This window comes from Botrytis sinoallii, assembly GCF_014898435.1.
Source record: "Botrytis sinoallii strain Bc 23 chromosome Unknown BSIN_014, whole genome shotgun sequence".
NCBI lineage: Eukaryota > Fungi > Ascomycota > Leotiomycetes > Helotiales > Sclerotiniaceae > Botrytis > Botrytis sinoallii.
This window is the reverse complement of record NW_024066041.1, coordinates 333,337-357,791: the sequence shown is the minus strand read 5'-3', so window position 1 is coordinate 357,791 and position 24,455 is coordinate 333,337. Positions and strand designations below refer to the sequence as shown.

The 24,455-nt window shown below is 41.7% G+C and overlaps 6 protein-coding genes across 6 annotated transcripts; 5 read left to right on the top strand and 1 right to left on the bottom strand.

The window, feature by feature from the left end:
* Window positions 1–8,960: 8,960 nt before the first annotated feature.
* EAF02_007878 (uncharacterized protein) lies at window positions 8,961–10,115 on the top strand (the record flags this gene model as incomplete). Its single annotated transcript, XM_038903926.1, has 3 exons — window positions 8,961–9,241; window positions 9,340–9,399; window positions 9,458–10,115. The coding sequence occupies 3 exons, from the start codon at window positions 8,961–8,963 to the stop codon at window positions 10,113–10,115; spliced, it is 999 nt and encodes a 332-aa protein (XP_038756207.1).
* Window positions 10,116–11,001: 886 nt separating this feature from the next.
* Window positions 11,002–12,429, top strand: EAF02_007877 (uncharacterized protein). Its single transcript, XM_038903925.1, has 2 exons — window positions 11,002–11,326; window positions 11,389–12,429. Exons 1-2 carry the CDS (start codon window positions 11,234–11,236, stop codon window positions 12,268–12,270), a joined length of 975 nt encoding a protein of 324 aa, XP_038756206.1. The 5' UTR covers window positions 11,002–11,233; the 3' UTR covers window positions 12,271–12,429.
* A 3,921-nt stretch (window positions 12,430–16,350) lies between these two features.
* On the top strand, window positions 16,351–17,664 carry EAF02_007876 (uncharacterized protein). Its single transcript, XM_038903924.1, has 3 exons — window positions 16,351–16,773; window positions 16,826–17,041; window positions 17,141–17,664. The coding sequence occupies exons 1-3, from the start codon at window positions 16,523–16,525 to the stop codon at window positions 17,490–17,492; spliced, it is 819 nt and encodes a 272-aa protein (XP_038756205.1). The 5' UTR covers window positions 16,351–16,522; the 3' UTR covers window positions 17,493–17,664.
* A 446-nt stretch (window positions 17,665–18,110) lies between these two features.
* Window positions 18,111–19,070, top strand: EAF02_007875 (uncharacterized protein; the record flags this gene model as incomplete). The annotated part of the gene is made up of 2 exons (XM_038903923.1): window positions 18,111–18,887; window positions 19,029–19,070. 2 exons carry the CDS (start codon window positions 18,111–18,113, stop codon window positions 19,068–19,070), a joined length of 819 nt encoding a protein of 272 aa, XP_038756204.1.
* A 682-nt stretch (window positions 19,071–19,752) lies between these two features.
* Window positions 19,753–21,756, bottom strand: EAF02_007874 (uncharacterized protein; the record flags this gene model as incomplete). Its single annotated transcript, XM_038903922.1, has 3 exons — window positions 19,753–19,909; window positions 19,965–21,560; window positions 21,611–21,756. 3 exons carry the CDS (start codon window positions 21,754–21,756, stop codon window positions 19,753–19,755), a joined length of 1,899 nt encoding a protein of 632 aa, XP_038756203.1.
* Window positions 21,757–22,478: 722 nt separating this feature from the next.
* Window positions 22,479–23,939, top strand: EAF02_007873 (uncharacterized protein; the record flags this gene model as incomplete). Its single annotated transcript, XM_038903921.1, has 3 exons — window positions 22,479–22,573; window positions 22,632–22,727; window positions 22,781–23,939. The coding sequence occupies 3 exons, from the start codon at window positions 22,479–22,481 to the stop codon at window positions 23,937–23,939; spliced, it is 1,350 nt and encodes a 449-aa protein (XP_038756202.1).
* Between the last annotated feature and the right edge of the window lie 516 nt (window positions 23,940–24,455).

Here is a 24,455-nt window from a genome sequence, read left to right as displayed (position 1 = left end):
ATATCCTTCCATTCTCTTTCACGAATTACGATCTTCTCCCATCATCTCTTCGTTGATCTAATTCAAGACCCCTTACACATATGTAATTATTATACATACAGTATCAACACCAATACTCCCACCGTCTCTCCACAACCCTCTCTCCCAAAGTTCAGAAACCACAGAACAGTGAACATAAGAAGCAGCAAATCACTGATATCCAAAAGTGTATACAAGAATCAAGACTTAGCTCAAGAATTGAAAACTACGAAAACTTGAAGCTCCCCTCTCAACTTTGACGCACCTCGACCTCGTTGCTGCTTGTTTCAGTATAGCATAATATGAGTGACGTTGAAGAATTATCCCCATTTCCGGTTCTCTCTACTCTCTCTTTTTGGAAAGAGAATATACCTTCTTCTATTAAACTCACTTCAAGATTTCTTTATATCTACTAGACACATATCTACATACATACACATATACACAAATCTCTATAAACACCTGGAGATCTACAGTATCCATCCTTCACACACACACAATTTCCTTGAACCTCAACCCCTTCATTTCGTCGCCTCGGATCATATTAAAATTTTTTACATCTCGCTTCATGCAACTCATTATTCCTCCAGATGCTCCACTCACTTAATCTACTCACTATCCAAAATCAAAACATATACAGCAATTTAAAGACCTATCTCGAGTTTATCTTTATCACATTCTACATAATATCCTATCTTACACCAAATCAAAACTAACTTTCCCTCTTTCCTCATAATGCACATCACAATCGCATTATTGTATCCTCCTCACCGAAAAATCACAGCATCCATATCACCACACCATCACAGCTTCTTCCATCTTCCCTACCCCTGAAAAGACCATTCAAAGCGGTAATAATCTTCTCATACATACCTCACGACGCAGAACATACTCAACCTAAATCATCTGCTCATCCACTCATCATATAATCAATCCATCGGCTACCCACATCTGTCCCCGATTTCCCACGCCCCTATCTCCCACCCCTATTCCCCTATCCCCTATCCACAAATGTCTAATCCCCACCCATCCCCTCCACCAATATTCCATCCTCATCCTCATCCTTCATCCCCCCTATTTCCCACTACCTTCAATTCACACAACAACCAAATCGATTCAAACAAGAGAAACCAAACCACAAAGAACAATCTCCATCCTCATCCCCAACCATCCCTCCAACACTATCCCCATACCATCCCCCTCCTCATCCCTATCTCCACTTCATCAACCCAGAAAGAACAGCCAGCACTAAATCCAAATCCAAATCTAAACCTACGAAGTACGTATAACAATCCTCACAATTCTCTTTTTCTCTCTCACTCTTCATCATAAAGTAGAGCTTTCTAATACACACACACACACACAACAAACTCCAAACTCCAAACTCCCAACTCCAAACTCCAAACTCCAAGTACTACAAGCATGACAACCACAATTCCAATCAGAACAAAACAAAACAAAAAAAACAAAAACATCCCAATCATCCAATCATCCAATCATCCAGAATAATCAGACACCTCTATAAGATAATCCTCCCATCCCAGTAATCTCCCCCTTCAGATGCGAATTCCACAACTCCAATTTCATCCAGATTCATACATATAAACATATAACATATAACATATAAACATATAAAACATATAAACATAGAACATATAAACATAGAAACATAGAAACATAGAAACATATAAACACATCACACAACAAAAACTCCAAACCTCAAACTCCAAGCACCGAAACATCGAATATCAAACAATATTAACATTCCCATACCTACCTACCGACCTACCTAACACTCAAATACCATATTTTTCCCTTCCATCAAATCCAAATCCCATTCTCATTCCTCATACTAATACATTAAATACATCAATAAATAAATAAATAAATACTTCACACCTAAATATAAAAAACACCAGATATTATTCATCAACACTCCACTCAACTCAACTCAATTCAAACAATTTCAAACAATTAAACAATTCAAACAATTCAAACAATTCAAACATTCAAACAATTCAAACATTCAAACATTCAAACAATTCAACCATTCAAACAATTCAAACAATTCAAACAATTCAAATCATATCTTTAAACAATATAAGTTATAAGAATACCAAAAAACATATTATAAAAACAATTATCGAGAGTGGTTATTTTATTTCTCGTACCGAGAATCTCTATATACCTACGTATATGTATACCTACCTATGTATATGTATACCTACCTATGTATATGTATAACCTACATATATGTATACCTACATATATGTATACCTACATATATGTATACATCCTAAACAACCAACGAGAAGAATGACATCCAATTCCAATAGCAGTACAAATCCGATATGTAAGAGTTCTGGAATCTACTTACCGCACCCCTGTGACAAATGTGACAAAATCCCTGCAAAACTCATGTTTCTATATAACTAAAATACTATATAATAATTCAATTATTGATATTAAATTACAAAAACTTTTTAATAAATAACATAAATCATTTTTTATATATAAAAAATTTCCAATTTAATTTTAAATATTTCTATTGAAAAAGTTATGTAAGCTTTTAGTTGAAAAAGTTCAGAATTTTTAACTTGTAAACAATTTTTTCAATTTTTTTTCGAATTTTCAATTTTAACCCTTCAAAAATACTATTATAAAAATATTTAAAAATAAATGATATATTTTTTTTTAGATAATTTAAATAATTCTTAATCTTTCTATAATACTATATTCAATTTTATCATATATAATTATAAATAAACCAGAATATAAAAGCTGAATAATCGTATATTTTAGCTGGAAAAGCGCTACATATGCGGTGAGTAGGTTCCAGAACTCTTACAATTACCAACTAGATCTAATCGATTCCAAGTATATACGATATACGAAAAAGATATATCATGACCTACCTACCTACCTATCTAAATCGATTTAACATTTCAATTCTCAACGAATCACTCGAATCCATCTTCATTTATATCCCTAAATTCATTCTTTACATTCAACTTCTTCCCACAATCCATCATCTATTCTCGCATATTCAGAAAAAGGAAAAAAATCTGCAACCACCTGCAACAACCACCTGCAAACTCCCGATATTATCTCTGATGATGAAGCAATTCCAATTTCAAGCATCCCAGCTTTTCAACAAGAAACGAATTCGATACCGAGCATTCTCCCACCCAAACCGTCAAACCACGTTCTGGCCATCCAAGCACCGTGCCTATCCGTCCATCAAACACCAAACACCCAGATCATTGTCTCATCATCATGCATCATACTCACAGTCATCGTATTCCTATTCCCGCGCACGCTAATCCCTCATATTTCTCCCCTCCTCCCAGGATATCCCCTCTAATATATCTCGACCTGCACTGCCACAATGGCCAGGTGTCTAGTCTACACACTAAAACACGTGATAATTGCAACCTCTAATTTCCCAATAACTACCGAAAACCTGGCATCTCGACAGATTGACGAATGGAACTCACAGCCTTGTGGAGTATCTTGAGGTCTGGACTGTCTTGGTTTCGTCATTGTTCAGATGAATCATTGAGGGTCTCGATGTGGATTACCGGTTTATATAGAATTCTCACCATTCGGAGAATGCTGTACTCCGTACTTTCGTAATGCATGTGATATTGCGTTTGGCTGTTGAATCATGGTGGATCTCAAACGAATCTGAGGTGGCGGGATTTGAAAGCTCCGTCATTGCGAACAATAGTTAAACAGTACGAGAAGTAAGTACTAGTCAAACTTCTCAAATTTCACAATTCGAAGAGCGTGGAGCTTGGTGAGTAATATGATAAAAGTCAATAGTAATAGCAGGTCGACTAGAGCTGCAGGAAGACTATCCTTTCGTTTGAAATTCGAAATTGCACCATCCTTGTACGAGCCATTGCCAAATGTCGTGCATCGTTGTATGGGGGTACCAATTCATCCGCATATGTTGTGAATGATATCCCCGCGTACCCGAACTACCAACTCATTGTCACTTATCAAATAGAACTCATCATATTTGAGAATAATTCCACCCGTTAAGCAAACAGCCATCCACCTACATCGGGATATCCCTTATCTTCTTCATCTATTCTTTCACTTGGCAATTGAAGCTGAATACTGACCAAGCAAATGCCAAATAAACTTCTCAGCCATCTGTGTAACGTAAGACAAACTCACGAGCTGAGTTGTTCATCCAGCCCTATGGATCGATCAATCCAACCCCCACAATTCGAAGTAGGCCGAGAAGCCAAAAACAGCCAACCCTTAACGTCGTGTACATCAGATTTTCTTCCTTTCCTTTTTTTTTCTTCCCGCTTTCTCCACAATATGAAAACTACCGTATTGTACACCGCATGTATTACGAAGATCATGGCGGGATCACTTGTTCACGCCAGCCCCAGATAACTGAACCACAATATTGAGTGCATACTTTGATTCCGAAGATGAGTGCATTTATGCAGGTGAGTAGTATGTTTCACCAGGGACTGTGTTGCACAACAGGAGCTTCAACTTTGAAGATCGAAAGAGAATTGAAGTTTAGCATTCGTTATAGGAAAAAACGAAGATCGAGTTAATGAAATGAATACAAGGTTATCACCATCACCATCCACTCTTTCGGCCCACGGAAGTCTGTCGTAAGTTGTAACTCGTAAGACGAAATTCTTTTCCCAAAGAGATTTTGCGTGAAGACCTAGTCAGGATATAAAGATCTAGAATGTCCAGAATCGTGTAGTATCGGCAGAACAATCTCCATTCTAAAGATTAAACTCCATAAATTCATATGAAAGCAGAAACTTTGGTCAATTAGTGACACGATGAAAGTTCTGAAACAAGGATCCCACAACCCATTGGAGCAACACACTCCAAACACATGTGCGATCAGCCAGCCATAATTTGATTTGCTGTGAGAGATTTTTTCTAATCGGTCAGACCAAAAAGGATGGATGAGAATTGAATATGCATTATCCGGATAAATTGCGGTCATTTAATTTAAGAAAGCATGAGTGAGTTCGTGAATGACTCCCCCACGTATATCTGTGGACTAAATGATAAGTAATTGTGCCTAGAATTAGAAATAGAGTTAGAATTATGCCTAGGCTTCAATGTGTAGATTATGGAGACATGAAATGTTGGAGATGGAGAGAAGTAACCGTCGATGCCTTGACCATATCGTGGAACGTGAGAGATTTATGGATACAAATTTGATGCGGAGACAGAGAGGTACGGCTCAAATTCAGTGGAGGGTTTTGTTGAAGAAAAGAGAAAGCTTCCATGGAAGAAAAAAAATGCTCGTAGCTGCACATGCAAATGCAAATGTAAATGCAAGTTTGTAAGATTCTCGAGTCCGATAACAGATTTCGGATACTTTTGGATGGGGGGGGGGGGGGTCTACGATGGATGTAAAGGTAATGAATGAGTCGGCTATGCAAATCTTGGTACCCAAAGTGGAAGGATCAAAATGAAGAAATGGTTCAACAACACTGCGTACAACGGTTCTGTAAGCACCGGCCAAGGATTCAAGGATGACGGAAGTGGCTGCAGCTTGCCATATCGTTGTGCCTGCATGTTGCTTTAACCTTTGACTTTTGCTTGGTCTGATTCATGAATGAATGTGGGTGGAACAGATTGAGGGGAACCTTGGGCGGAAGGGGGGGTGGAATCACATCTAGCACAATTTTTGGATAAAGTGTCCGGAGAGGCATGTCAAAAGTTAAAAGGGTGGGAAGTGGAGAGGTATGAGACAAGATGATGGTATCATGGTATGGTCATGGTGTGGTCTCAAATGCAATCAAGACAGTGTTGCATACGCAGTGGCGGTAAACAATGGAACTCTCAGGGTGTCTCGGTTCACGAGCTTTGAGAGGTCGTTTAGATTCCTGTTACATCATCATTTGATTCACATCTGTACTTTGTACATCGTACATCGTAGAAACCTGCGCGTATGACACGCTTCAAGTTACGAATGAGTTGTCGAGGGAAGAGATCCGTTGACTCTATTGGTATCAAAAAATCGAGAAAGGGTTGGGTAGGAAGGGTTCAAACGGTTCGAAGGGAAGGGTTCAAACGGTCGAGGCCGACAGATGGAAAGCATTTGGTTGGATCTGTCTGTCATGGACCACCACTCGTGGTGTTGCGAAGGGACTTGAGGGAGTGGGGAATCACCCCCATCCCTTCATTTTGAGTGGAGCGATTGAGTATCTCTCCTTGAAGTCTTGGACTCTTGGACTTTTGGACAATCCGCGATCTCAATTTAGGAAATCCGAGAGTTCCATCAAGTGGGGGTCACTGTCTTGATGGATCACAAAGCGGGTACGAGATATTCTAGAATCTGACTCCAAATCTATAAGATTATCCAGTCAGATCTTAGTGAACGGACACATTTATGGAACAGTGGGAAAAAAATTACTCACAAATAGCAACGCGAAAATTCAATTGTGAAAAAGCGTCGCAGGCATTTAGCATGTGCATTTGGGTATACGATACTATGATTCTTATTATAGCTCCGCTGTGATGTGTTGTAATGATTTACAAAGGGCCAAAGAACCAAAAAAGGCCAGAACTGATCAAAATGAATACGTTCACTAGCTAGTGACGACCCCGACGATGCCAAGATGGTTGATTGATCTTGTGGGATGAATTGAGGCTTTGAGAGTGAGAGTGCTAAAGAAAAGAAACGAAAAGATACGAAACCCTGATGATGCAATTCAGGGAAGAGTTGATATGATAATGTAATGCAATATAATAAATGTACTTGAAAATATACTTGATAGAAGCGAAGACTAATCTAGAGACCGACCTACCTAGGTACTTGATACACAATGCCCTTTATCTAATCTCTAATACCACACCATTCAACAGCGAAATGGTATCATTCCAACGTTGAAAAAGACAATTTGCATGAAAAGTTACAGCATCAACCTACATCCACTGTACAAATCGCACATATTCTCAAACACAGGCATCACGGAATCCCACAGTTCTACGTTGACAACCTTAAGCGGTTCCTCCGGAAGGGCAGACTAGAGTAATCACGGTCCACGCCTTCCATTGCACTTTAGCGGTCAAGGAGAGCCAGACTTGTCTACGGAGTCAAGAAGGGAGGGCAGCGTACCCTTACAAAACTCTAAAAGGGAGTAGGATTCAAGACCAAACGTTTGTGCGTACGCGTTGTGGATAGAGATGCAAAGGGCAGAGCAGGGCATGGAAAGTTAGAGCAGTACAAAGCATCACGCATCAAGCAAGCCAACACAGTTACTACCATCAGACATCTCAAGTCATCACCGATTGCGAGACCATACCATCGATGCCATCTCAACAAATGTGCAAATATCAATCATACCTTGACGGGACCATATCATATTGTAACCTAAACCGTACTGTACATAGCATCCCGTACTATTGTTAGACCATGGATGACCATGATGAAGAATGTCTCCTAATGCCAAAGTTCCCGTGTAACCTTAACCACACCTACGAAGAGACTGGTAATATAATTTCAATTTCGTCTTCCGATTATTCCTTTTCTCCTCGTTCAATAGTTTTGACATTTCTCCTTTTTTTTCTTTTCCTTTGACTACCGAGACCAGTTCCCACCGTCCCAAGGTTCAACAAAGAGATCTCAAAGATCATCCAAGACTTCCAGGTTACTAGAAACTTACTACTCGAAGCGTACGAGGTACAATCCCTCCGCAAATAGATCATCCACCATCAATGAATACTTCCCGCTTCAGTTAATCGATAAGATCTTCCCTCGGTTTTCCCAACAGACCAGCCAATATAATCCTTTCCAGGGTGGCCCACAAGCCATTCACACTAGTCAAACCAACAATCCTATTGGGTGGTCAGCGTTTACGAGGGAGGGGAGGATACTCCGTCCCAGCCAAAGAGACCATTCGAACGAAGCACGCAATATCTTTTTGACGATAATAAATTATAATCTTCAATTATTATTATTATTATTATTATTATTATTATATTTTCCCTCGAATTCTTATATACAATACCCCCCTCTCCCTCTCCGTCTTCGATTTCATAAGTCCTCTTTCACTTTATGTTTCGCTATCGTCTTTCCGGCTCCCGAACAAACATTGAACCTTCTGGTCGGAATATAACCTTAAGGAATTGATAAATCACATCAATCCATCCCCTTTTCCCCGCCAGCATTTATCCCGCACAACAAACACATTGTGAAGATATTGGTCAATTCATCTTGCCCAACATAACAAATCATATCAACGCACTCACACATATTATCATTGGACCGAACTTTCCTGTGCTCCAAATTCCATTTCCGGATCGCAACATTTCGCTCACTTCCATCCTTTCCATCCCTTCCATCCCACTCTTCCGATTTCGCCAATTAATTTCCTACGGGAGTCATATCGGTAGAAATATTAATCTCTTATCAGCACGGATTCACAATAGATCCCTAGTACTAGTAGTATCTGCCTAGCATCTAGTATTTATTGCCTAGAGTCTAGCATCGGGCATCTAGTATCTATCTACCCACCTCCCTAGTCCAACCCACTATTACAATAAAAAGATCATTCATAGAGTCACATCTCAAGAATCTTTTTAATCGCCAATCGAGATTAAATAAAAAGAAATCCAATCCTTGATTTGATTCGATTTTGTTTTGTTTCTGATCATTTCATCACATCATCATCATTGATCTCATCCATTTGATCTTACTCACCTGGACCGTTCTAATTCACCATCACGAGAAACATTCACAAGACCGAGATCAACCGGGGAAGAATCCATCCTGAGAACTTATCTACGACATATAAGATACCAAGATATATTTCACATTCACACACAACCAACAATTTACATCAAACATCTTCTACGGCTTTCTTCTCTCTGGACATATCGAGACAATCCTTGAGACATATAGGATATCAAAGGAAGAATACATCTTCCCAACTGCCAAAATGGCACACTCAACAAGACCATCCGCTACCCGAACACACACGGCTCCTTCTCTTGCTCTATCTCCAAGAACAAGCTCCGAAAAAAACACTGAGAAGAAGACCAACCACGTACGTAGAAAGTCCGGAAAGGAATTTGCGGTAGTGGCGGAAAAGAGAACTAGTCGACCTACAACTTTACACAGAAGGACTACACCGCAAGTTATTACCAAGGCTGCCAGAAGTAAGGAGAGAGAAAGTCAATACGTGGAGAAAGATAATGGAGAGAGCTTTCCACAGTTCTGGTAAGTTCAACTCGATTGTCAGATGATGACGACGCCTAGGACTGGGAAAAGGCGGGGTGCATAATGGTGGCTGAACCGAGACTGACGATTTGTTACAGTATGACTTGCGAAAAGCAATTTACACCACCCAACAATACCTTTCTGTATTGCTCTGAACAGTGAGTATCATCTAATGTCCACAATTTGCATAGAAAAAGTCACTAACAAGATTAATAGATGTCGTGTTCATGATCAAGCACCAACATACACTTCTCGATCAAACCCATATGCAACTGCACCAAACTCTCCACCATTGACTCCATTCTTGTCAAGTGCAACTGTATACTCCCCGGAAGAACCTCGAGATATTGTACCACGACTCTCTCCTACACAATCTAGACCTCGATCATACTTCAACTCATCGCCATATCCAACCGATTTCTCTGTCGCATACCACGTACCCTCATCATCCCTCCCAGCGTCGCACTTCTATACTTCATCCCAGGCCGATACACATTCATCGAGTGCCTTGGAAAGCTTGAGAGAGTTAGCCACAGCGCTACCGCGAACACATCAACCCCAGGAGCCAGAATCTCCACCGACTACTACACTCTCGAGGACATCTTCGCAAGTCTGGAACTACATGCCATTTACAACCAAAACCACAACACCTACACCCCTTGCCACACCCGGAAACTCATACTCCAACACCGGCAGCAGTTATTCCGCTCGTCGAAGCCGAGAAGACTTGTATGCTTTCGGGGCTGGTCAAACATTTACTAGCACCGGGGGTATGGGTATGGATCGTCCCTTGCCACCTCGAAGTGGTCCAGGTGGTTACGGACATCGACCTAGAAGTATCGATCTAGTTACACCATTTACACCTGGTGTTTAAAGTAAGATGAAAGGAAAAGAAGCAACGCCCGAAAAGAGCACATATTATGCATTATTTGAGTTTGTTATAGATATTTGAATCTCCAAGCATTGCGAGCATTACATTATCGTTGTAGATATAGGATTATGAAGAAATAGGAATATTGGAATGGGTATGGGCATTCGGCATACGCACGCGCGAGCATCATAGATGGCTAGCAAGGAAATTTGTGAAGGAGTTAATCATGGAATCTAAAAAATGGGAAGGGCAATTTACATGCATAATGCATTATGGGTATCAGAAAAGGATGGGATGGGATAGGATGAACTGGAATGAAATGGAATGGATGGGTAAATACTTGGGATGAGATGAGAGTCTCCGATGGCTTTACATCGCTTTTAGTTTAAAATATATACATACACACCTCTAACACATTATTTTAATATCTGAATTTGATTCCATTTCGTGCAGTGATATCTGGGGATTGTGATTTATTTATTGAGACTTGGTTTGTATTTTTATGGGAATTTTGACGGATCGATCGTATGGCATCGCATCGCATCTTTCGGATCTCGAATCTTGAATCTTGTACGGTTTTATGGCTCTTTGGGCTGTTTTATCCTATGTGTATAATCTAATACGATTCATTGATTCTTTCATTCATTCAATTCAGGTATGTAGGTAGATGTGAGAAGTTCTCTATCAATCTCCCAAGCTTCCCTCCCTTTCTCCCTTTCCCAACAATTCATCACGTGACGTTTTCACCAACGCCAACCCAGCACGTGCAGAGAGCGGAAAGCGGGAAGCTCCGATAACCTTATGCAACCGAGATAGTGGGGTTTACATATATATTTATATTTTTATATTTTTTAGGTGTATCGTAGATACCTCGACAAGTTTTCGTCTTGAATTTGAAAACTTCAATCGACGACGCATATTGATTTGACGAGAAGATATCAAAGTGAAGTGAAGTGAAGTGAAGTGTGGTGTTTTTGATAAATTTGGGTTGTGTTGTGTTGTGATTTGTAGAAGTGGGTTGAGTGCTGAGTGCTTTGAGGGTTGGGGTTTTGTTTGAGAGAGATTGGGGTTGGGATTGGGATTGAAAAGAGAAAGGGAAAAGGAAAGGGAGAGGTGTAAAAATGACGTCGGAATTTATAACGAATGATGGTGTGGCTATTGCGTATAGCGATACGGATATTCAGAATGAGGAAGGATTGGAGTGTTTGATTCTTGTGAGTGACAGTCTGGGCTCTTGCCGGTAATTACCCATGTAATTAGCTAACAAATCACACAGTTGCACGGCTTTACTGGTTCCAAAGACGTTTGGCAAAAGAATATACTTGCCTTGCGCAAAACATACCGTGTTATTGTACCGGATCTGAGAGGTCATGGAGCCAGCCAGAAACCAAAACATGGATATCATGTTAGCCGTCTCGCGATGGATTTGCATGAACTCACGCAGCACATTATCGATTCATCGGCTACCAGCCAAAAGGGTACTCGGGGAGACAAAAAGTTTCTTGCGATTGGTGGTAGTCTCGGATGTGCCATCTTGTGGAGTTATGCTGAACTTTTTGGAACGGTACTGTTCAGGAAAATGATCTTTGTGGATCAGAGCCCGCTCCAAAATTCTACCTTGGATGGCTGGGATAGCCGTTTTTGCAATCGTGGGATGAATAATCCGTGGGCGATTGCTTCGCTTCAGAAAACGTTGGAGTTGGCGCCGGAAATTGCGCATCGTGGAACGATTGCTGCTTGTTTGGGATATCGATATGCACCGATTGAATCGGAGAAAGGAGTTAGGACCCAGGAGGAAATGGATAGTGATGAGGCTTTTTTCTTACGAGAGGCACTTAAGGGAAATGGAAGATGGTTGGGGAAACTTATGGAGGATCATACATCGAAAGATTGGAGAGATAGTATTCGTGCTTGTTTCGGACCGGAAAGTGGAAGTGAGACGAAGGTTTTAGTTGTGGGTAGTAGTAGGAGCGGATGTTTTCCTGCAGAAGGAGTCATGAAGATTGCGGAGTTTGTAAATGGTGGAGTGGAAGCTGATGGAGAGATTAAAAAAGGGAAGGCACGAGGTGTAGTGGTTGATTGGGGTGGTCATTGGTGCTATTGGGAGGACCCAGATAAGTTTAACACCTTGGTATTGGAATTCTTAGGAGAGAATTAAAAGATGAAATAGGAAGGTACGAACAAACGAGTATGGTAAAATGGAAGGAGCAGATATCATGAAAGGAAATCACATGTTTAAAGTTAGTCCTGCTCTTGTCTCAAGAGTGTTCATCAATCGAACACCCTTCAATTGTCAAATCCAATTCAACAATTACGATACTTTCAATCTTCAGAGTAATTTCAATAATCGAGATTCGTCCAATGTTCCAAACGTTTTCATTATTTGAGCGACTCACTTTTGAGGTTGATCAACATACTGGGTATGGCTTTCTGAAGATGGTTCCTGGGAAAGACTGTTGTCGCTTGTGCGCGAGATGGTATTTCTAGGATGTTGTGTAGTTTGGGGGTTGTTTCTTTTGTTTTGCTTTGTTCGGTCTTTTTTTGATAGGGTTTGTTGATTTCTATGGTGTTAATGAGATTGAGGAGATTGAGGATATTGAGGATATTAATGGCATCAATAATATCAACAATATCAACAATATCAACAATATCAACAATATCAACAATATCAACAATATCAACAATATCAACAATATCAACAATATCAACAATATCAACAATATCAACAATATCAACAATATCAACAATATCAACAATATCAACAATATCAACAATATCAACAATATCAACAATATCAACAATATCAACAATATCAACAATATCAACAATATCAACAACATCACAAGCATTCTCGTCAGTATCACCAACTCATCAGATTAGTATCAAAACTGATATTTTCATTTTGTAGTGAATATATCCTCAAAAAAAGCATCCTCTGTCACATACGACCATAGACTGAAGAGAATTGGGCATCCCGTCCGCTCTGCCATACACAAGCTTCAGATCGGTGGATTAGTAGTTGGGTGGGTGACCACCAGCGAATCCCCACTGTTGTATGTTTTTGTTTTTTGTCAATTTGCATATCGAGAACCCATCGGAATATCTACCAATATCAAGATGGAAAAATGAGTTCTTAACGTCCGTCTATTCAATTATACCATTTCACTTTATTCACCTCCTCAATTGGTTCTCATTTTTGAACAGATTTCTGTGGCCTTGAGAAGGTCGATGGACTGAAATCTCTTTTATGATCTACTACTTTTCTACTTTTTCATTCTTCAAAACAATCTCAAGATTTGGGATGAAATTTCTACTTTAACAACTGATATATCACAAACTCGCAGATATAGAAGCCGAAGGAAGAGCAACTCATCTTTGAAATGGATAAACAACTCAGTTATCGATCTGATCCTGAACCCTTTTTTGAGACTTTGGAAGGAATTTGGGAACTCGTATGGATGCACTGGAGTGCAAATCACACATGTGCTGATATTGGAAGAAGGAGGTGAGAGCTCCGCCGTCCAGGACACTCCTTCTGTCTTCTTGCTTCGCGCACAGCATCTTCTGTCCTCGGTCTAAAAGCGCTATGGCTGCTGTACTCTGGGCTCGACGTCCTGTCCCTCTCTTTGCAAGAATGGTATGAACTAGTTGCTTGGAAGTCGAGAGTGACTTAACGTCGCTGTCTTGGCTCCAATACTACAACCTTCTCTCCGGTCTTCTTTCCATCAATCTCTCCATCAATTACCGCTATTGCCCCCTCGAATACTTCAGCCCCTGCTCCTGCTCCCGGCTTCGTGCTCGCCATAGCTATGTCAGTCCTGATTTAGACAGTTCAGAGCTGTTTCCCCGCCCCGCGCGCCCGGGATTCCGCCTCGCCCCCCTGATACCGGTAATAGTCGAAAGAGCACCGGTCGTTGGCCTGGCCATGGGCCTCATGATTTTATGGTCCCGCCGCAGCTGGCGCGTGCTGGCCCGATTTTTGGTACGATTCGTCCTTCCCCGTTTGAGGGTTTTTTGGATTCCTTTTGGTCTTCTTTTTGGTTGCATCCATGGGATATTTTTTGGTCGGAAGTATGTTTGATTCTCCTATAACCAGATTTGTAGAACGACGTCTGACAATGTGTAGAACACTGGACAGGTACTTTCAGGTTGCTCTCGTTCTTGGTGCGGTGGCCCGGTGGGCGACAGAGCCACTGTTTACCCAGGTAGGCACTTACATAAAACTCCCAAAAAGCAAACTTGCAGTGTTGACGTAATCTTTAGCGTACAATGAAACTTGAGGGATGAGATGAGATGAGATTAAATGAAGATTTGCTTCGGGAAACGGTACTCGTTGCATATAGGATTTATTTTACCACTTCTGAATGTTATATTCCTAGGGGTATAAATCCTTCTTGGTTATAAGCGTGGGCGCCCAGGAGATTAGAGATATACCAGAGCGTGGTGGCGGTAATAAAGACGATATAAACAGGGCTTGCGCCATTCATGTTATACATAATTTCACATGAATTCAAGTGACTAGTTGAAAATTCTAAATGTTAGCCGGTGATGTTGTATGTAGGAAATGAGGAATATATATGTGTGGTAAATGAGCATGTGTTGGTATCAACTTGGTTGATAAGTGTAAAGTACCTACTTTCGTCCATCATGGTTGTGTTCGTTCTTGATCATTATTATCTATGGGAAGCTAGTACTTCATATAAGGAAGCGCTAGCTAACACAGTTCCCTCTATGATCACATGACCGACATCCCGACAGCATGATAAGTAATTAAATTTTCAGTTCGATGCCACGACTGCAGTCTGATTGATTAGGCCATGCATGATTCGAGTCTTCCGTTGAAGGACCATAAAAAGGATACTAGTAGGATCTTTCTTTATACTCTTCACGCACAGCTCCACCATCCGCTCTCTCGTATCCGCTCCGCTTTGTAATTGCCTAAGCCTCAAAATAGTTTCCAAGTTGCAGAATCCAGATCTTTCATAACTTGGAACGGATCTTCTCCCGCCTCTACCCTCTTTCTATACTCACTACCCTGACTTTCAAGATCTTCCCACCATACCCGCGCCATCCTATCTCTACAGCAATCACTCGGCATAGTCGTCTTTTCCGTGATGGTTGCCTGCAGATTCAGATTCATAATCTCATCTATCAACCATTTCCTGCTTTGTTCTCCTGCTCTGGCCCAAGATTCATGCTTCCAAAGGGCATGGCGGGACCAATAAAATGCCCGTCTCAGATCGCAGACGTATTCATTGTTGTCGTTGTGCCGTTGACAAATGTAATTGTTCCGGTGTTGATCCTCTTTAAAATCGCAGATTAAGTAGGATAGGAAAGCGCCGAGGAGAAAGCTTGAGAATGTGATGGCGAAGATGCTGAGGGGGGGAGAACGCCATGTTTGAGGGATGGATTGATGGATGAGTGTGTGGTTGAACGGCTTAGGAACTTGTGGGCTTGTGGTAGATAGTATGGGATTGGGAGATTGACAGGAGATTGAACGGTGACGGAACTTGATGAAATGGATGCAGATTCGGAGAATTGAAAAGGTCTGGACAATTCAATTTAAATGAGTGGTTGTGTGGGCTTAGGGTATTGGCTAGTGGTAGTTTGATCAGATGATCTCACTATGTTTCTCTAGTAAATACCGATGAGCAATTTCAAGCGAAGTTGGTCATGGTTCTGATATTAGCTTCAAATTAAAGTTGATTACTTGCAAGAATGATGCGGTGGGGGTTGAGATGTGCCAGCGATGATTATGTTGTATCTATATGATAAGAGTAATATCGCAGCACCTATGAAGCTCAAGAGAGGACACTTGAAGAATATAGAATGAAAAATGGGCTTCGAATCAGAAAGATATCTTGATTTCGCAGGTTGGAAGTTGGAGACTAGAATTGAAGGTATAGTTTCTAGTCTATACATGATGATGTGATATCAAGAAGCGGGACTAGTAGACCAATCCAAGCTTTCAACTTTTGAAAGAACATCGTTCTTCTAGGATGGCTGGTTGCTTGAATGATTGAACTCTTTCTTGTATATCTGAAGCTTCATTTAAGAATCACAATGATTTCCTTGTGTTGTCTATAGCTAGGCCTTGACTAGTACCGGGTCCTGGATGACAGATCGCTTCAAGAACTTTCTTGAGGTTATTTGTCTTTACTTTCAGTGCCACCTGTTTCTAATCCCATAACCCTTCTTCATAATTAATGAATCAGATTCAGCAACACAAGCAAATGAAGATGCAAAGGCAATAAAAATACCAATGAATGGCGACTGTCGTTGTTCATCTTCAGCTCCCAAATATTACGTACCCTGCACGTGATCATCTCCACAAATTCCCAAACCTCACCTCCTTTTCTTTCTCCCGCCAAATCCGACATGTGTGTATCTAAACATCACATTTCATCACCATGCTTCTCTACGCTTTCGCACTGATACCTCTTTATGTGCTAGTATGGGGACCTCTTTCTCAAATCATCTACGGTCGCCAATCTGCTCTTCATGAACCTCTCAATTTGAACTCTTCACTTATCGCAAGTGATGAACCCCTATTTTGTCCGGAAGATAGTTATAAAACGTTTATCATTAGTCGAGAACCACTTATGATATACATCGAGGGATTTTTGAAGGCGAATGAGAGTAAACATTTGGTGGATGTTAGGTATGTTTTTTTATATTTTTTCCAATGAAATGAAGAGAAACTGATGGGGTAGTGAACCGCTCTATAAACCGTCTACGGTTTCTCATGGTCAGGAAGTTATGATTGATACCTCGGTGCGAAATTCTGAAGTAGCAGTGCTAGAGAGAGATGAGGTGGTTAGGTGTATTGAGCATAGAGCGAGAGCATTTCAGGGATGGAGGGGTGAGATGGGCATTGAGAAGTTGAGGACGCAGAGGTATGGGGTTGGGGGTCATTATGGGATGCATTTGTAAGTCTTGAGGGACTAATGGAGGCTTCGTTTTCTTTTCTATCAACATGGAGCTTTCTGAAGAGGTATTGTGTACGTGAAGGCTAATGATAGAAATAGCGATTGGAGCGGAGGTAAACGCGGCATAGACCGGATAAGTACTTTTATGGTCTACGTCGATGTATCCTCTGATATCGAAGGTGGAGGAACAGAATTCCCACGTATCGTGGGACCCAAAGGAGGAAGGTGGGAGGAATTCCTCGATACTACCGAAGCGTTAGATCCAAGAAGTAGTAAAAATGTAACAGTAGAAGGAGTGATATTCAAACCCATCAAGGGAAATGCTGTATTCTGGGAAAATACTGATAGGAACGGAAGGGGATATGAGGAAACATGGCATGCTGGTCTACCAGTAGAAAAGGGCTCGAAAGTGGGATTGAATATTTGGAGTTATGGGAGAACCATTAGATGAAGATGAGGAGAGAAGAGTGAATCAGAAATAACGTGCGTGTTTGGTTTGTCACTGGTATGTATATAAAGCACAACCGAAATGGAGTGAATGAATCGGTACATGTGGATTTAGTATAATCCATTTTGACTCAACCTTAAAAGGTTACCACTGTTGTAGGAAATCAGATACGACAGATAAACAAATTTTCTAGATGAAGTGATCATCTTGAGGTTCTCAGAATTCTACGGCGAAAATCTTCCGATTCTTTTGCTTGTGATTTCATTCACCTTTCGGAAATCTGCTGGTAATTTTTCTCGGGTTTCGTTTTATTTCCAATATAAACTGAGCAGAGCTCGATTTTCAAAACAGTCCTATCTACATACACAAAAGCCTTGATCGATTATCCCAAAAGGATTCAATCTCCAGTATTTCAAGTCACTTGTACGGAGCGAACAACGAATAACGCAAACAAATCCACCTACCTACTTTATTTTCAGCATCGATATTGCAGAGCAAGTGGCTCTAATTGCGAGTTTTCACATCAAACGGACCAGACCCAACGATCTATCCAAAATCTTACAGACTCCGTTAATATCACATCTACACCGCGAATACACTCCACAAAACTCCAACTGCAAAATGGCAGCCAACGCCTCCGCCCATTCCAATCTCGTAACACTACACACAAACCTCCACACTCTCCTCATCAAACTATCCCTCTCCCTCCACCTCACCTCTCCCTCTCCACTTCCCCAACTCGCCACCACGCCCTCCAACCGTTTCTCCACCCAGCGTTTCCCACCCCTCAATGACCAACACAACTACAACCACACCTACAAAAACAATCCCCTCGAAGTCCTCTACACCCTCTCTCCCCCATCCTTCCACTACCTCCCGCGGAGCACACTCCTCCCCCCTCAAATCCTACGCAAAGGCTTTATCGAAACCCCCGAAAACAATCCCCCGCTCCTCGAAGGCACACGCATGCAAATCATGGTTATACCGCGCGGCGTACGAAAAATCGTGGTGCATTTTCTGGTGTACGATCCCGTGCTCAAGGAAACGAAAGAACATCCGAAGATTTCCCCGCTCCCTTCTACAGTTGAGAAAGCGGCTCCTAAGAAACTGCGCAAGAAAGCAAGTAGGGTTTTGAATCCCCAGGAGAAGATTAGAGATTTTCCGACGAAAAGGAGGTCGACGAGTCGGTTTGCGTATGCGGAGATGGATGCGAATGGAAACGTGGGTGGGAGTCTGAGTGTGAATCAGAATCATAATTTTGACGGGATGGAAATTGAAGTTATGGGAAAGAGACATGTGTCGGAAATGAATGTGGAGAGGGAAGAGGATAGAGAGGGGGAATATGTGGTGATGAGACGGGTTGTGAAGTTACCGAGGAGGGTTTGGTGTGGGAGAAATGTGAGTTTTTCTCTTCCTTTCTCTTCTGCTATTTTGATTTTAGTTTTGTGTGAGATCGCCATTTGGATGTGAGAGTTGGGTATAGGGATGTGTCTCTGGAACTAAAGGAATGAATACTAATTTTGTGTATGGATGATTCAGTGTAAGGATCAATTCGAACAGCTGTTTATTAGGAGGACCTGAGACTTGAGACAGACAGTCGATGTGGACGCGTATGAGAGGAGATAATACGATATGATGTATGGAGATTGCAGGATTATCTAGGGAAATAGACTGCACGTCTTCATGGAGATTGATACGGGACTTCGTTGTTCGTGTTTTGATATAGGATGGATGGGATGGTGGTAGAACTCCGATATTACAAAGTAAAGGGGCGAGATGGAGAAGTTATTTTTGATTTGACGAGGAAGGCCAGTTGCAGTGGATAAATGTGAGAGAACGACGGATTTTAGATGGGGTTGGCAATATTTGACAGATCATGTTCAGAGCGTGATTTTGAGCCGATTGAGGATTGGGTCATTGGAGCGATTCTGAGAGGAAGATACATGGGATAGAGCAACATTATGAATGAGAAATAGACGATGTAAAGATATAAATCAAGAAAGGAAATGAAATGAACCGATAATCCTTCATGTGTAAGAGCAAGTCAAGCTTGCTTCTTGTACTGTATTGGGATCTATTGACAATTCCAGATTCTGCCGACAAGCTAGCATTCGACTAGCCAGCATTCTTTTGTTCTGTCTTCCTGTTGTACAATTCGCACCACGCGGTTAGTATTGAGATCTGCGTCCAATATCTGGAGCTTTTGTAATGTTAAGAGGTATCCTCTGCAATTTCCATCCATTTCTCCCAAACCAAATAGCAATCAACCTTCCTCACCATTGACGTCAGCCTCATCATCACTAGCATCTAGGAGATCCTTTCCTGCACCACGCTGTCTTCCAGCAGAAATGCCTGACGCTGTCAGCCATAAGAAGTAATCGCTTCGATGATGATCTAAATGATGGAAGAATGTATGAAATCTATGATTTTGTTAGTCTGCTCTTCACATTCTGAAGGCCATCATAGTAGACTTACTGATTTTCAGCATTCTCCACTCTGAAAATTCTATCATAGATCTCTCTCTGCTTAAACTCATCCATTTTCTCTCTATACTTCTCAAAGTCTATCTTCTCCCTGTCAAAATCCTTCGCAATTTTCTCATTATAATTGTGAAAAACTGGGGCTTCTAACAGTAAACCCAGACTCGGGGCTTTTGGTATACTAATTTTAGCAGCAGTATAAGTTTCCTTGATGAGCTCCATTGGTGAAGCGCATCGTACCACTAATGCTGCCATGGCTACCATTTTTCGAATTTGATGCATCATGAATGATTGACCATGAACTTTTAGCGAAAGCCATTCTGTATCGTGAATGATGATAGGTTGGGCTCCAATCTTGAAAGATTTGATGTGTCTTTTAGAAGAGGCATCTTTAAAGCTTTTGAGGATGGTATAGTTGTGATAATTATGAGTGCCGACATATTGGTTGAGAGCTTCTTGTACTCGTTCTCTACGAGATTCGTGTATGCGATACGCCTTCTTGGCTTTGATGTAGGCTGCTTTTACTTCTTTGACAGCTTTCTCCAGTGGCGTGAGAATTGATTTCGAGATTTCTTGAGCACCATCTGCTTCTAGCTTAACTCCTTCATCTTGATTAGCTTCATCCTTTGTTTTTGGTTCTCCAGTGGTTTCGACGCCTTGCATGGCTTCTGAGTCTTCCGTCTTCGTCTCTCCTGTAATTTCAACTGCTACGGGTTCTTCAAGTACTGATCCGTCACCAGTTTCCGCTGCAGTCTTTGTTGCAGGTTTTTCTTGAGTCTGGTCATTGACTTCTTCCTTGATTTCAGAGTCCTCCTTGGCTTCTGCTCTGTTCTTTTTGATGTTCTTTCCGATTGGCTCGTTGGATTCCTCAGCAGCATGAATAGCTTCCATAACATCCGCTGCTAATTGGGGGTCCAAATTATCCAGAATGGGTTGTACAAATTCCTTCTCGGCGTCGGCCCAAAACGATATAGCATCTTCCTGAAGTTTATTATAGTTCTCCAAAACGCCCTCTTTCTCAGCGGCCTGAAGCAACTCCTTTCCAAGGAAACTCTTAGGATGAGGTGGGATGAAGGAGTAGGTTGGGATTAAGTATTCGTACCACCGCGAGTCGCACATTTGGTAGCAATTGAAAGATCCAGTAGTTCTTTCGATACCCCAGACTCGAATTTGATCTGGTAGATGGGAATTGATGTTTTCAACAACTTTCGGGTCTTCGATGATGAGTTTCAAGGAGAGAACGTTGCCAGCTGCATGGACGCCTTTATCAGTTCGCGCGCATCGAATCAAGGCGGACTTTTTGGGATCATTTGCATTGGCTTTCGAAATCGCACCGGCGGCAACAAAAGCCTTGAACATATCACCCTCAATCGTCTTCTCCTTGGTGTTAATTTGCAAGCCTTTGTATCCTGTTCCTGCATAGCCAATCATGACAGCGACTTTATGTTTTGGTTTTCGTACTTCACTTTCGATTTCCTCCTTGGTGAACTCCGTACTAAATGCTGTTGGCTCTGATTCTCCATTGTGTACCGTCTTTCTGCGTTTCGATGCTTGGTCGTCGTCGTTTCGATCTCTCTTTGGTTCTTGTCGACTAAATAAAGTTAGAGAGAATGAATTGGAAGTTTAAGAATCCCGACTAACTGATACTCCTTGCGACCCATCTCTGGCTTTCTACCACCTCTGGAACCACCTCTAGAATTCCCTCTGCCGCCTCTGCCAAAACCTCCCCGCCCCCGCCCTCGTCCTCCTCCACCTCGTTGACCTCCGGATTGTGCGTTCGCCTCCATGATTGATGTAGTTATTCGAACTTCAGAGATGTATGCGAACGTATTTTTCAATAATCGAAGGATGCGCATATATCACATGCGTGGAGTTGAAAACAAAACAACCTGATGAATCAGAAATTCAACATGGTCCATGAATATTTCTCCCAATAATTTTTAGTATCCTGGTCCGAGCTTCAGCCAATAATTGTGAACTTAAAACAACTAGCCCTGCACGTGGCCTGTAACTTGATATGGTTAAGTGGTAGCTTACATAATTAAAAAAAAACCCACTACTGCAGCTCTACCTCATCTCATTCAGCCTTGCCAATTGAAGTCATCAAAATCCATCCATTCACTTTATCTCCTGCAAATATCAATCATATCAAATTTTTATTCTATCAACTCCCTGCCATCGTGAGCAATACTTACAATACAACGACCATACCACCCACCCTCAACAGGCACTAATAGAGGATTAATCTCATCCTGTTCATGTCTTCTACTTTATTGTCTTGAGGATACAAAACGATAATGCGCAGCCTGGACACCATTTATTAAAATATCTCTTTGTCTTCTTTTTCGATTCTATCTCTAACGACTTTACAAAACCCATCTTTCAAAAACATATTCTACCTCTTTTTGAGAAACTCACAGACCCTCAGGGCCCCGCATCCCCTCTTTCCCAAATACCAGACCTAGATCTCATCTTCTATTCCCAATTTCTTGATTATCCATTCGCAAATATGGATCTCGCCCAGATGTTGGTGCGCTCTTGTATGCGCTCGTTCTATGACACAAAACATATCCTTGTGATTGATGCGCTCGTCATTCACTCCGCGTATGTATTTCTGTGAGACTTTCTGAGAGTTTGGGAAAGGAAAGCTGACATTTCTTAGCTTGCGCGATGATGATTTAGCATACCTGATGAGCATAAATACGAAGGAGCTTCACAAGCTTTGTGGAAAGTTGAAGGAGGATCGATTTCTTGCAGTGTATGGCAGATAGTTTATTCTGCATTTTGGCTTTTGCTAATTGGATTGTGTAGGCATTCCCGCCCAGAGATCAAAGAAGGCCAACAACGACCAATCAATCGAACTTACTATTTTATCGATTATCGCGCAACAATCGATGCGATTAAATGGAGAGTCTACCAAATAGACAAGGCTGTTCAAGGAAATACTGTGCCAGATGATGAGAGAAAGGAATACTTTTGCCCTCGATGCAAATCAGAATGGACAACCTTCGAGGTTTTGGACAAGAGAAATTATGAAGGCTTTTTATGTCACAAATGCGATTACCTTCTGGTACACGACCCTGACAATAACCGTGGTGGACATGAACAGTCATCGAAACTCAATGCACAGTTTAAATTCATCACCGACTTACTCCCAAAAATCGATAAGGTGGTCATCCCTGCAAACACCTTCGAACAAGCTCTCTCAACGGCTCGTAAAGTGGTTCGAGATGAAGCTAATCCTGGCAGTGAAACTGCACCCGTCGCTCTCTCTTCGGAGCGACCAACTGCTGTTCGTGGTCTGGATAATACTGGACCGACGTCCATCTCAGTTACTTTGACGAACGGAGAAGGACCTACAGCTGCGGACATCGCTGCTGAACAAGCTCGCAAAGAGAAAACGGCTGCTCAAAATGCGTTACCTCAGCATTTCACTCACAGTACTATCACTGGAGAGCAGGTCAAGTTTGGCAACCAACCTACGGCCTCTATTGGCCCTGCAGTTGACACCAACAAGAAGGATATCAAACCTGATACCGACGGTACTGGTGAAGGGGCTGAAATTGATGATTATTTTGCGCAACTAAAGGCTGCACAAGCTAAAGAACTCGAACAAGAGGCCGACGAAGAGTATGAAACCGACGAAGAAGAAGAAGAAGGCTTCGAAGACGTCATTCCAAATGGCACCACATCTGGTGCCGCCACTCCAGCTAGCTCGGTCGGAGGCACAGAAACTAAGCCCAGTGTAACGAGTGGTAGTGGTCTCAGTGGTGTTCTAAAGCATTCACGAAATGAAAGTGTTTCAGCAAGTGGAACGAGCACAGGCGCAGGAAGTCCGGTAACAGGACCTAATACACCGAATGAGGATAGACCAACGAAGAGAGTTAGAATTGAAGAGCCTGCTCCAGCAGCACCGGCTATAAAAGATGAAGAGGAGAGTGAAGAGGATATGGAGTTTGAAGACGTTTGATCGCTTAGACTCTAGAAAAAAGGGGCCGGGAAGGGAATGGGAAGGCAAGGGATGTGGATTCTTACATTACATAAAATGCCTGCATACATGATTGGATCAACAGACCAAGCATAGATAGGCATACAATAGGGGTGGGTATTTGAGCTATTTTCAAATCTCCAATCTGGAGTGGTAGATTGGACGGATGCATGGCGTTGAGGGTAATTGCTTACACGCTTCTCGTTTTTTACTTGATCAAAAAATGATGCATACTGAGGGTGGGCGGAGATCAATTTTCATTTACCGTGGCATATATTCAGACCAACCCATAATACTTACGAAAAGGTTTGGTCAAAAGCCGTTGGGCTTTTTAGGTTTTTAGATGAGTTCGTTCGTTCGCGCGCGTGTGCCTGGGTAGGCTTAAACCTGTCAGAGACATGAACGAATTATAAATTGTATGATTAAACAAACGATGACGTTTCTCAGGCTTCTCAATCGCTCTCACATGTGAATGGTGATCATTTCATGACTGGCATG

Bases quoted from the DNA above. Each gene is read 5' to 3' on its own strand.
- EAF02_007877 (XM_038903925.1), top strand. From the start codon at position 11,234: ATGACGTCGGAATTTATAACGAATGATGGTGTGGCTATTGCGTATAGC. The intron at 11,327-11,388 runs GTGAGTGACAGT...CAAATCACACAG, and splicing joins GATTGGAGTGTTTGATTCTT to TTGCACGGCTTTACTGGTTC.
- EAF02_007876 (XM_038903924.1), top strand. From the start codon at position 16,523: ATGCTTCTCTACGCTTTCGCACTGATACCTCTTTATGTGCTAGTATGG. The intron at 16,774-16,825 runs GTATGTTTTTTT...CTGATGGGGTAG, and splicing joins AAACATTTGGTGGATGTTAG to TGAACCGCTCTATAAACCGT. The intron at 17,042-17,140 runs GTAAGTCTTGAG...TGATAGAAATAG, and splicing joins GGTCATTATGGGATGCATTT to CGATTGGAGCGGAGGTAAAC.